The sequence below is a fragment of the Melospiza melodia genome, chromosome 8 (genome assembly GCF_035770615.1).
Source record: "Melospiza melodia melodia isolate bMelMel2 chromosome 8, bMelMel2.pri, whole genome shotgun sequence".
Taxonomy (NCBI): Eukaryota; Metazoa; Chordata; class Aves; order Passeriformes; family Passerellidae; genus Melospiza; species Melospiza melodia.
In genome coordinates this window covers 681,399-694,311 of record NC_086201.1, presented here as the reverse complement: position 1 = coordinate 694,311, position 12,913 = coordinate 681,399, and the positions used below count along the sequence as shown (strand labels likewise).

General features: G+C 50.4%; 1 protein-coding gene across 4 annotated transcripts in view; it reads left to right on the top strand.

The window, feature by feature from the left end:
- Window positions 1-12,913, top strand: part of GPD2 (glycerol-3-phosphate dehydrogenase 2) — a 48,622-nt gene that overhangs the window by 16,422 nt on the left and 19,287 nt on the right. For 3 of the 4 annotated variants that reach the window (XM_063161477.1, XM_063161479.1, XM_063161478.1), the window contains exons 4-6: window positions 555-679; window positions 1,485-1,582; window positions 2,570-2,733. In XM_063161477.1, coding sequence (XP_063017547.1) covers window positions 555-679; window positions 1,485-1,582; window positions 2,570-2,733 — 387 coding nt within the window. Of the gene's footprint in view, window positions 1-554; window positions 680-1,484; window positions 1,583-2,569; window positions 2,734-12,913 lie in introns of those variants that run through there. The other variant, XM_063161480.1, reaches the window with a different exon arrangement.

Below are 12,913 nucleotides of genomic sequence, written 5' to 3'. Positions count from 1 at the left end.
TGGTTGGACCCAGTGGTGCTGGAGTCTTTTCCAGCCCCAGGGGTTCAGTGGTTAAGGCTGACCAGGCTGTTTCCTGTGGATATCAGAATTCCAAGCGTGCCCCACGGGTTTGGGCACCTCTGAGGCAAGCTCCAAGTAAGCAGAGCTGCCAGTTGTCTCCCTCTCTGGAATGCCACTTAAATGGTTGCTGAAGAGGTGTGGAGCTCCCTGCTGCAAAGGGTTAAAAGTGTCCACGGAGCCCCTCTGTTCCTGCCATGCATCCAAGCCGTCATTTCCCTGGGGAGCGTGCCCCCGTAATGTGCAGTAATGCCTTTCCATTGTGAAATACCCAGCTTTTAATGTGCTGCTGTTTAAGTTCTGCTTTGACTTTTCCCTCAGGAAGAAGGCGAAAATTTTTCATTACAATATAGACAGTGCACTACACTTTGAATACAAATTTATCCATGTACAGAGTAATTTTTCTTGTGATTGTCTCTACCCTAGAGAAGTGTCTTTAATGAATTACATACAAATTGTGTAATTTAAGAAGTTAATTTGGTTTTCTGGTAACACAGGACTAAAAACAGCCCTTCTAGAAAGGGATGATTTCTCATCGGGGACCAGCAGCAGGAGCACTAAATTGATCCATGGTGGGGTGAGGTACCTCCAGAAGGCCATCATGAGGTTGGATTTCGAGCAGGTAATTTTTTGTGCGGGTTGTTCAGCAAGAATTGCTGGGAGACACTTCACTGTCCCAGTTAGAGCTGAGTCTCCTTTGGAGCTTTCCAGTGCTGGGTTCCAGCATTGTGTTCCACAGCCACTGTGCATGGGAAGTGTCTGCTCTGGGGAGCTTTGCTGGGCAGTGTCACTGCCAGGCCCTGCAGGCTGTGGGTTTTGGGAAGGGCAGGCAGAGACAGGGCTGATCTCAGAACCAAAACAGCTTGAAATAAAATAACATTAAAAGAGACAGGCAATGTCATGAACTGGGGTGAGTGAGTGGCTGTCCTGTTCTGGAATGGGGAGAGAAAAGATGGTAAATGAGTGATTTAATTTGGAATGGGGGAAGGATATTGTAAATGAGCGACTTATTTTGGAATAAGGGAATAAAAGATGGTAAATGAGTGATTTATTTTGGCATGGGGAAAGAAAATGTGGTAAATGAGTGAGAATTTATAGATGCTTTTGTGCATTCTTGTGTGGGTGGAAGCCTGATATTCCTGTTTTGAGGACTCACTTTGTCTTTCCATTGGAGCCTCTCAAAGTATGTTTTAGTGGTTGAAATGCTGCTGCCAGAGTGGTGACTTTTCAGGGGAAACACCTGGCTGGTGTTTGGCAGTACAGGGGTAGTGAGGGAGGGCTGGAGGAGGGTGGGTGCTGTGGCACTGACCCTGGCTGGCACTGACCCTGGCTGGGTTTGGCAGTGCAGGATGGTGAGGGAGGGCTGGAGGAGGGTGGCACTGACCATGGTGGGTGCTGTGGCACTGACCCTGGCTGCTGTTTTGCAGTACAGGATGGTGAAGGAGGCCCTGGAGGAGCGTGCACACCTGCTGCAGAGCGCGCCGCACCTCTCAGGTGCGCTGCCCATCATGCTGCCCATCTACAAGTAAGCTCTGCTGTGCCTTCTCTCCTTTACCTTGGCTTCTCACAAGCAAACCCTGGCCTGGGAGGGTTTCTTAAAGCTGTCCTGGGGGAAGTTATTGGGCTACAGAAGCACAAAGCTCACTTGTGCACAGCCAGCAGTCGCTGCTTTGGGGGGCACATCCTGGGGTGCAGCCCTTCCAGCACCCCAGCAGGGACAGCTGCAAAGACCTCTCATTGCCAGGATGTATTTGCTATTCTTGCAGTGCACCCTTGTCCCCCCAGTGTTCCCAGCACGGTGCTGTTCAGTCCCTGTGGGCACAGAACAGATTCCTCCTCCTCTGAGGAAGGCACTCAGTGCTTTGGGTTAGGTTTTCAGCCTGCAAGAGCAGTTACTCACTGGAACAGGCTACTCAGACCAGGGAGGTTTTGCTGAAGGAACCTAATTTTATTAAGATCATTGCTGTTTTCATTATTCCTGTCTTAGTGTGAGGGGCTTGTAAGAGCTGGAGCTTGAGTAGGTCAGTGGCTGCCTGCATTTATTGTGGTCCTGTTTGTGCAGGAGGCCTTAGACCCTGCCTTGGGGGAATCCTCTCAGCTTGCACACACAGCTCCAGTATCTCACCCAGAGGCACAACAGCCCCGTTTAGATCCTGATTTTAGAGCAAACAAATCCTTGCATGTGCTTGACTCACTGCAGAGAGTAGCTCAGTTAAAAACAGTGGCAAACAACACCTAAGTCTGCAGTATTTACATTGTCTTGTTACCACGAGCTTGTAATGCTGCACAAGGTGGAACTGCTGTAAGAACATTGTGTGTTACTCACCGTGTTGCAGTAACAGAATGTGCACGCACCTGTAAATGCTGCATTCGTGCCTCGTAATGCTGCTCAAGGTGGAACTGCTGTAAGAACATTGTGTGTTACTCACCGTGTTGCAGTAACAGAGTGTGCACGCACCTGTAAATGCTTCATTCGTGCCTTGTCTCACCTGCCGGCGCTGTTTCCCCCCAGGTGGTGGCAGCTGCCCTACTACTGGATTGGGATCAAGCTGTATGACCTGGTGGCAGGCAGGCAGTGCCTGAAGAGCAGCTACGTCCTGACCAAGAGCCGGGCCCTGGAGCTGTTCCCCATGCTGCGCCGGGACAAGCTGGTGGGAGCCATTGTCTACTACGATGGTGCGTGGCCTGTCTGCCTGCTCTGGGCTCCTGGGCTCTGCCTTTGGGCTTCAAACACAACTGGGGGGCTGGAGTTTGAACCCTGGCTCTCTGCAGCTTGCCTCTTGATTGTTAGTGTGGGAGAGAAGTCATGTTTTCTGCAGCAGCTTACTGGGTGTAGGAGAAAACGCAATGGCTTTTCTTGGCTTTCCTTGGGTGTAGAGCAGTGTGAAAGTGTTCTGGTGGAGATGTGGTTTCTGACCTTTTGGCAGCCAAAAGGTCTTCACACAAGGTGGATTATAAGGGGATTCTTTTCCCTTTGTAGAACTGCATTTGGAACAATTCATCAGCTCATCAAAGGGGTTCTGGACTGGGAAGAGCTCTGGAAACACACTGGACTCCAGTGGGGTTTATGAGGCTTCTGCCTAAAGCTTGTGTTGTTAATTGCAGGTGTCTCAGACAGAGCCCAGCAGCCCAGTGGAAATGAATTAAAACTTCATATATATGTGTGGGAATATGTATGTGCAGATTCTTGTTTGGGAGGAGCGTTGGATTTAAAGGATGGACTTGTGTTTAGTTGGTTTTACTACTGATAGAAGCTGCATTTTATCTCATTTTTAAGGTCTGGAGGAAATTAGAGCAAAATTTGCAAATGTAGCAAAATTTGTTATGGGATTATGTGATAGTTTTTGTACCCAGGACCTGCCATACACAGCACACAGAGAGGGAATTCAGGTTTATTTTTTCTGTATCCTGAGCTATTCCTTAGCTTGTTTTAAGGGATCCCAGGAGCCTGCCAGAAGAACGAAGTGGTTCTCTTAACTGTAATTACACTTCTCATAAGAGCACTATAGCTTGAAATCTATTTATAATCTAGTGAAGTTTTTTCTGATTAAATAAATAATTTGGCTGTATCGTGGCTATTTACTACTCCAGCATTCCAAAGATGCATCTTTCAGGGTAGCCTTAAAATTGGTTTTCACGTTTCTTACATGAATGATTGTTTTAAACAGTGCTGTAAATATAAAGATTCAGCATCAAGATGCCAGGTGGGCTTTGATGGCAAGCACAGGCAGGGCAAGGCTCTGAGTGACTGAGAGATGTCCCTGGAGGTTCAGTGCCATCCCAACAGAGGGAAACAAACCCACACTCACTATTGGGAAGGACGATAAAATAGAGAAAAAAAGGAAAAATCTGTCTTGCTTTATGTTGCTTTCTCTTAGTTGTCCTCGGTTTTAGGCAGAATGTAAAGAAATGCTGTTTTGAATTAAAATTTTAAAAGTTCTCCAAGCTCCAAGCCTCAGTTTCCCTGAAGAGTAAGATGGGTTTGAAGGACTCAGGGATGAAATTTGTGAGTGGATAATGCACGTGTGAGTGTTCTGAGGCTTCGCCTAGTGCAGAATGAGCACTGCCCAGCTGGAGCGTTAATTCAGTGGTGAGCAGGCCACGTTTCAGCTCGCTGCTGTCTGTGTCACTCTGCTCTGGGGTGGCCCCTGGGGCAGGGGGCCCCGTGGGGCTGGGGCACATGGACTGCTTTGTCCTGATCAATTAACCCGTGTTCTGGCCACGGGAAATGGGCTTTAGGTCACAGCATTTCAGCAAGCTCCCTTTAGGTCTTGTAAATTATTGTACTTGAATTTTAGTGATGTGCTGTCACACCCTAAATCCAGAGGGATGGAGCACAAAGGGAGAGGGAATGGAGCTGAAAGTAGAGGAAGGGGTGATGAAATTAAATTTGTTTTAGTCCTTTCAGAAGGATTAGTCATAAAATAGAGTATTAAATAATAGCAAAGCAAAATACAAGTCTTAAAGTAGGTGATATCTTTCTCTTCTCTGTCCATCCCTTCTCTCTCCCCCGAAGGATGAATTGATAAATTGGCCTTTTAAGGATGGAGTGTCTCAACTGTGAGTGCAGTTAAATGCAGTTTTATCCCATTTCCTCACTTTCTGTATCCCCTGTCGCTGTAATTGTCGCAAACGGAGCTGTTAATGGTGACAGCTGTGGATCCCCAGCACCGAGGGGAAGAGGTGCAAACGCTGCATGAGCAGGTGGGTGCCGGTGTGCTGCAGCCCTGCCCAGGGTCCCCGTGTCTGTGTGGCCCTGGGGGGCTGCTGGCACCTCCAGCCATCCATAATTCATGGGGCCGCTGCGTTCCCAACCGCGCCGGGGTCGTCTTCATTACAGCCTCTCAATTGTTTATACAGGCACAAAGAAATGGTACATCATAAACGTTGCAAGTACCAGCAAGAGCAAATCGCAGCCTTGTCCAGAGGCTATTCCTGCTCTGCCTGAGCATCGGGAAGCCAAAGCATATGTTGGATGTTAGCCGGGGTGTACACAACGTGTCCTATTTATTCAAGGTTTGCTTTGAAGCCACAACTTACAAGTTTGTTTCTTAGGGGGACATGTCAGACTGCATTTAGCATTTGTTGGTATTAGGATACTCCTGAATAGCAAAAAGGCAACATTTTGGGGGGAGAAGGCGGCTGCTATCTGAGCAGGGATCTGTCAGATCCACTTAGGGGCTGCGGGAGAACTGGAGAGGAGGCACAGGGAGAGGCTGGGCTCAGCTCAGGATCTCGGGCAGGATTGTTCCAAAGCACTTTAAATGGGAGAATTAATCTCCATTTAAATTATATAGAGTTCATTATGATAACAACTAGGAAAACCATTAAAGCAGGGATCCAGCTGGCCAGAGTCTGTCAATGTAAAGTGTTCAGCAATTCCAAGTGGCACGGTTCTCTTCATGATACATTATTTTTCTGTCTCTAGGTGCTTGCAGGCTTCTTTAACATATTTTGCCTTGCAAGAGCCCTTAGGTGTGTAAGGAAAATCTGTGTTCTGGAATCAGTCCTGAATTTTAGATTCTAGGGCTCTGCTGACCGTGCTTTCTGAATTTGCTGTTATTTCCTGAAATAAGAAATTAACATATGCTGTGTCTGGGACTCTCTTGCCACATTGAAGTATTGGATTGTTTATTGTCTTGTTGTACAAATCTCCAGTATGTTTACTGGGATGTAAGTAGTTGTTTTTTGCTTTTTGCATTCTCAGTAGTTTTGCATGCATTCTCTGCTGAAATATTTTAATATGGAGGTTATTTAAAAGTAGAAAAAGCCTTGGCAGAAGATTTTGCTTTCCCTGTTTACAGCAAGCCCCCTGAGAAATCCTTCCCAGGCACACGTGCACACACAGACACACACACAAAAATCAATGCAAAAGAGTAGGGCATTCATTAAGCTGTCAAAAATGGAATAAATGCTTTTTTTTATTTGGGCTCTTGTAGCTATTTTTCCTAGGATTTGAGTGTGTCCTGAATTATGAAATGTTATAGCTTTATAATTCATGTTTGACAAATGGATATTTGGAGATGTTGAGCTGTAATAGGGGTATTACAGACAACTCTGTGGCTGTTTTCCTTCACTGGATATAAAAACTCTGACAGCTTGTCACTGAACAGACTTTCCATAGGTGAATTTAAACACGCAGCTGCTGATATTTCCCGGTGTTTCAGCCTGGGGCTGGGTGGGAGAGAGAAGCCTTGCAGGCACGCTGACCGTGGTGTGGCTGGGAATCACTCGGTGTGTGTCCGTGCCCGGTTGTGTGCCAGGGCGTTCTGCATCTCAGAGCTACCTGTGAAATTCTGTGGGGTGGGGAGCTGGAAGGGGCACAGAGCCCAGCACAGAGCTCTGGAGCATTCTGATGGTGGCACAGAGAGGCAGGACCAGCTCCCAGGGGTGCAGAGAGCCCAGCACAGAGCTCTGGACCGAGCTGGAGCTGGAACTGGCACAGAGAGGCAGCCCCAGCTCCCAGGGATGCAGAGAGCCCAGAACAGAGCTCTGGAGCGCGGACAGGCAGCCCCAGCTCCCAGGGATGCAGATGCAGAGAGCCCAGAACAGAGCTCTGGACCATCCTGGAGCTGGAGCTGGTGGTGATGCTGGTGCTGGTGCTGGCACAGACAGGCAGCCTCAGCTCCTAGGGGTGTAGAGAGCCCAGAACAGAGCACTGGAGCTTTCTGGTGCTGGCATGGATAGGCAGGACCAGCTCCCGGGGCTGCCCAGCTCTGTGGGATGGAGGTGCAGGGAGCCCAGGATAGACCTCTGGAGCATTCTGGTGCTCATGCTGGGGTTGGCACGGACAGGCAGCCCCAGCTCCCAGGGATGCACAGAGCCCAGCACAGAGCTCTGGAGCGCGGACAGGCAGCCCCAGCTCCCAGGGATGCACAGAGCCCAGCACAGAGCTCTGGAGCGCGGACAGGCAGCCCCAGCTCCCAGGGGTGCACAGAGCCCAGCACGGAGCTCTGGAGCGCGGACAGGCAGCCCCAGCTCCCAAGGATGCAGATGCACAGAGCCCAGCACAGAGCTCTGGACCATGCTGGAGCTGGAGCTGGGGCGGGCACGGACAGGCAGCCCCAGCTCCCAGGGACGCACAGGGCCCAGCACAGAGCTCTGGAGCGCGGACAGGCAGCCCCAGCTCCCAGAGCTGCCCAGCTCCCTCGGGCACACGCCGTGCCTCGCCGCTCCGGTCCCGCCGCGCTTTCCCCGCCAGGGCCCTTTTATCATTTTCAGAAGGGATAAAATCAATGGGCCGCACCAGCTGCGTGTTTAACCCAGTTTTGCCTCTGTCGGAGGTGCGGGCGCAGCCGCGTGGCTGCAGGAGGAGCCCTTTGCTCCCGACAGAAGGGCGCTGCCTGCCCGCTGCCCCGGGCGCCTTCCCAAAAGCACCGGATGATAGCTGCGTCTCCGCTGTACCTGTAACAATTTAATCGTGTGAGTCAGCCCAGTCAAGCATCCCCAGCTCATGACTGGGAGACATGAAATTCATTGTCATTATTGTCCCTGTCATTTTGGATCATTATATCCTGCTGCAGAATTTTCCTCACTCCAGTGCTTTCTTACCTCCAGGAAGCAGGGATTATGGCTGAGGTTGGGGTGGGGGCAGGACTGTGAACTACATTTACCTCAGGGGAGCCACAGATTAAATTGGCTTTGCTTTCTGACTTGCTGGATTCGTCTGTTTGTACGCTCTGGGTTTAAGGTTGGAAATGATGAATATTCCGGTGAATTCAGGGCCTCTCTCTTTTCTTTTTTTAATGCTTGTATAAGCAAAGGATGGGGTTTGTGTCCCTTAAGAAGTGAACGGGGAATAATTCTTCAGATCGTGTTACCAAAAAGATTTAAGATTATTCCTGAACAAGACGACGTTACTGCTCATTGTGGCACAAACATCTGCGTGGTCCCCGGTGTGTGGTGGCTTTCAGGGCCAGGGATGGAGCTGTGCTGTGAGCCAGGGGCTGTTTGTGGGGGCTGCAGTGGGTCACGGGGTGCCAGCTGCGCTGCTCCTCATGGGACGTGTCCTTGGGAGGGGAATTGGGCAATGGGATCCCTGCCCATCTCACCGCTGCCAGGAACAAGGGACAGGAGCAGAGGAACCGGCCTCATGCTGCCCAGGGGAGCATCAGAATAACGTTCAAAACAACTTCTCACTGCAGGAGTGGCCAGGCATTGTAGTGAGTTGTCTGTGGAGGTGGTGCAGTCACCATCCCTGGCAGCGTGCAGGAGCCATCTGGATGTGCCACTTGGGCCGTGGTTGTGGGGAGATTATGGCAGTGCTGGGTGGTCTGGAAGGTGTGTTCCTGCCTTGCTGCTGTGGGCTCTGTGATCTGTGGGAGCAGGGCTGCTCTCTCTGCTGTGGCAGGGCACTGTGTCCCTCCCGGCACTCCCTCCCTCTGGCCAGCCTGATGTGGCTCCCAGGTGGGCTGTCCTGCATGGCACAGCAGCAGCTGGCCCAGCTCAGTGCACGGGGGCTGATACAGCCATCACTGCTGTGTTGGGAGCTAGAAACCAGCACGGGCTGGCCCCCATGGGAGCTCACCCTGATGGGATTTTCCCCTGGGAGCCATTGGTGGCACTGGGGACACAGAGAGCTTGGTGACATCCCAGGTCCCTGCCTGGCGCGGTGGCACGGCTGCAGCAGCCCTGCCGTGACGGGCACTCACGGTGACATTTTAGCGCTGTTTCCATAAACTGACAGTGACAATGTTTAGTTTCATTTTAACACAGTGCTTTTCCTGCCACTGACACGGCAGTCACAGCGTAGTGACAAGTTGAAGGCTGATACAAAAGAAGTGGGAAACAACGTAATTATAAAGCAGTCACACAGAGCCAGAATTCCAAATTTTGTCTGTCACTGGATGTGGTGGATATTGTGGCTTATTTTTGTGGCTTTCTTAGTGGGGATCTTAGTTTCAGTAGGAGTTTTAGCTCCTGTGCTGTAACTTGGCAGCAGACTCAATCAGACAGACGTTTGAAGGATATTGGGATTTCTTCTGTAAAAACATTTTATGGGCTTTCTGCCTCTTGCTTTGTTTATAACTGCAGAATTTGGAATAAATCATAGTAGAACAGGGGCATTGGCTTTAAATAGACAGAGGGCAGGGGTAGGTGGGAGGTCAGGGAGAAATCCTTCCCTGTGAGGGAGGTGAGGCCCTGGCACAGGTGCCCAGAGAAGCTGTGGCTGCCCCTGGATGTGTCCAAGGCCAGGTTGGCTGGGATAGTGGAAATGGTCCCTGGAAGGGGAGGTGGAATGGGATGAGCTTTAAGGTCCCTTCCAACCCAAACCATTCTGTGATTCCAAGATTCTTGTGATCTCAGCTGGTGCTAAATGGAGGAGGTCAGAAATGAAGGTGACTACTATTGGGTGACTACTAAACTGTGGATGTGTCAAATGTGAGTTTGAATCTGTTGGAATCAGTTTACCTGTGGGAAGGCTGGAGGCTTCCCCTGCCACGAAAGCTCACAGCTCTGGGCAGGTGTTAGAGAGCTGAAATGTGGGGTGTGGTTATTTCCAGTGCACGGTCAGTTGTCCACCATCCTTCCCACCTGCTTGGGCCTCAGTTCAGCAGCACGGGTGCCCAGGGCGCAGCAGGGTGGGCGCTGTGTGCCCTGCAGGAGCTGCAGGCACAGCCAGGAGTGCTGTCGCTGTGCTGCTGGGGGGATGGCGCTGATGGAGCCGGGTCAGAACGCATCCCCTGGAGCAGGACAGGAGCAAGGACATGAGTGCTGCACAGCCTAGAAAGTCTTGGAGTTTGCAGCAAATTCCACTTCAGCTTCTTGTGATTCAGAGAGCTGGAGAGTTCAGGTCTGAGGGCATTGTTCTGACTTGTGACTCACGAGTCAAAGGGGACATTCCCCCTGAGCTTACTCTGCTTGTTTGGGGAGGAGAGCTCGCTGAGCTCTCGCTCAGAGAAGTCTGGAATGATCTTGAGTCACTCCAGCTGATTCATCGTGCCTAACTGGGATCTAACCCTTTCCATATGCACAACAGCTCCTGGGCTCCTGCTTAATGCTTGTAATAAAACTGCTTGTGCAATTAAGCACTTCCTTAAAATTACAGGAGAGGGACAGTCTTGGGGACTTAGTGTAGTGTGGTTATATATATCTAAGGCACATGTATAATTGTCATCACTCACCAGCCTTCAGTGTGGTGAGGTTGGGGTAAGGTTTGTTGGTACACAGTGAGAAAACCTTGAGCAGGAAAGGATTTGGTTTCCTGTGTTGCTTTGTTGTGTGCCTGCTGTTACCTGGTGCAGGGCTGCAGTAAGGAACACACCTGTAGGCAGGTGAGCTTTAAGGTCCCTCTCATCCCTCTCTGGGGCTCTGTGAATTGGTGTGATGGGGTAGTTGTCAGAGTGACACAGGACAGAACATACCAGAGCTGCCAGAGCTGCCTCATTCCCGCTCTGGTTTTCACACAACGCTCCTGAACCAGCCCCAAACAAATCTCTCTGGTCTGTGGGCTTTGTTACCTCTCCCTGCTGGCTGGGGCTCAGCTCTGATAAAAATAAAATTGAATGTACACTGTGTGCACTCTGGGGGAGGATCCTGTGAGTGCCAACGGAAACATTGTCTGTTCGGATGTGGAGAAATACAGCATTTGCTACTAAGGAGTGAAAATAGAATTCTCCCAAATTACACAAAAATAAGAAATTATAAACCAAATGGCATTACTGCTGGGCTTAACGTGGTGTGGGACAGACTTACTCAAACTGTCTTTGTACACTAAATGTCCTCAGCAGTGTGGCTTCCAGGATTGAGGGGTTTCTGAGAGGGTTCAGTGCTAATTTGGTGAAAGCACTTAGGCCAGTGTTTTGGGAAAAGCTGGGTTGACTGCCCTTAGTAAAAATGAAAGTATCTCTTCATTGTCACCATGTTACAGCAGGTGAAAACAGCAAATAAGGGATGACTCTTTCAGTTTTCCTCGCCATTTTCAAGAGGCACTACACAAGGAGCTGCAGAGAGCTCAGCATGTTTCCTCAGCATGCTCAGGGAGGTTTCTCCCAGTGTGCTGAGCTGTGGCTGCCTTCTGTTGGGGTGCAGCAGGTGAGAAGTGGCACCGTGCAAGGGACTAACACTCAAACCCAGCCCTGGAGCAGCAGAGTCCTCTCCAGGCAGGGCACTGGTGAACATCTCTTCTTGGGGAATGCCACGGTTACCTTTTCACTGGGCTGCCTACACTTAGGAGATGTAGGGGATCTTCAGGGGCATACTCACCTGTAAGAGAAGGATGCCAAATTAATTTGGCTTAGCCACTCTGTTGTTAGAAAATAACTTTTTGGCGGAAGTATTTGAATATTCTGATTCTCTGTTCAAGTGCAGGATTTTAATGTCATTATCTAGGGAGAATACATACATGCCAGTTGGCAGGCCCTTAAAAAAAAAGGCAAAACCCAGCTGTTCCTGAGTATGGAACCACTATCCTGTGACCCCATCTGTCCTAAACTGCACTGTTGTTCTCCACAGATGATAGATTCCCAAGGTAGGAAGTCACTCTTTACTCCTTTCAAACCCAGACCTCTGCAGATCTCTGCTGTTCATGCCATGAAATACTCAAGCACTCCACACTGTAGGTCACATCAATCTGAAGCCAGTGTGCTTTTCTAGCTGTGTAGTTAATCAGGAACTGGTTATTTCCCAGTCCTCTGCCTGCAAATGCATTCCATGGGCACTCAGTTGCTTTTGGACAGCTGAGGAGTGAGTAATAGCATGGGGGTTCTTGCGTCAGAATAATGATGAGGGGAAAATGGATGAGAGGTTCAGAGAAAGGAGGAAAATGTTGTTTTGAGCACAGTGGTCCAAATCCTGGCATGTGCTGAGGGTGACCTGAGCTCACTCTGACTTTAGGAGCATTGGGGGGCTCAACAAAACACTGAGCAGCCTTTGGATTTGGGGCTTGCTAAACAATTGTTACTTGGAAGTTTGGTTTTATAGAAGCTACCCATTTCCACATTATTTATTCTGCTGATTGGCTTCTCCGGATTGCTTTTGCTCTGGACAAATAAGTGACAAGTCTGGGAAGAGACAAACTCACCAAATTTAAACAGTCAGGGCTCCATAGACCAGAGCTAATATTGGCTGAAGTGGGGTCGTGCTGAATGTGATGAATCCCCACACCAGGGCACCCCAGGAGGGGGGTTTGTGTCGGTGCCACCTGGGGCCCTGCTGGCAGGAGCAGACTGGGGGGCCTGAACGCCCTGGCCCCAGGGTCCTGCTGCAAGGAGGGAGCACATGCCCTTGCGCTGATGGCACAGCAGGGTTTGGGTTTGGGGGCCCTGCCTCAGCGGGATGCTGCATGGTGTGTGGCAGCTGAGTCCTGCGGTGCCATGGCTCGGGCTGGCCCAGTTCAGCCCCAGGGAAAGGGGGATGTCTCCAGAGCAATGAGCTCCTCAGAGCCCCTGGCCACGGGCTAGGGGAGCGTTTCCTGGCTTACAGAATCACTGAAGCATTTATGTTGGAAAAGCCCTCCGAGAGCATCCAGTCCAAGCTGTGACCTCATCATCCAGCCCAGAGCACCGAGTGCCACATCCAGTCCTTCCCTGAGCACTGGGTTCCTCTGGAATCCCTGTTGTTGTGTGGAAGCAGCTGCTGTTCCGCAGCTTGTCGCTGTCCTTTGTCCCTTTTTCACCCAGCGCTCCCTTTGCACACGAGCTGTACCTTCTCTCAACCCTGCCTGAAAGTGGGCAGCTTTGAGGTGAACCTCATAAGGTCATTTATCCCTCCCTGCCATGGCAGCAGCAGCAGGGCCCGTGCATTTACTGAAAGCTTTGCCTGCCAGCTCTGACCGATGGTTGTTCCCTCTCGTGCATCTCGTGTGATGGAGCATCCCCAACTTTTCCTGACATCTTGCTCAGTTGTTTTGCTGTTC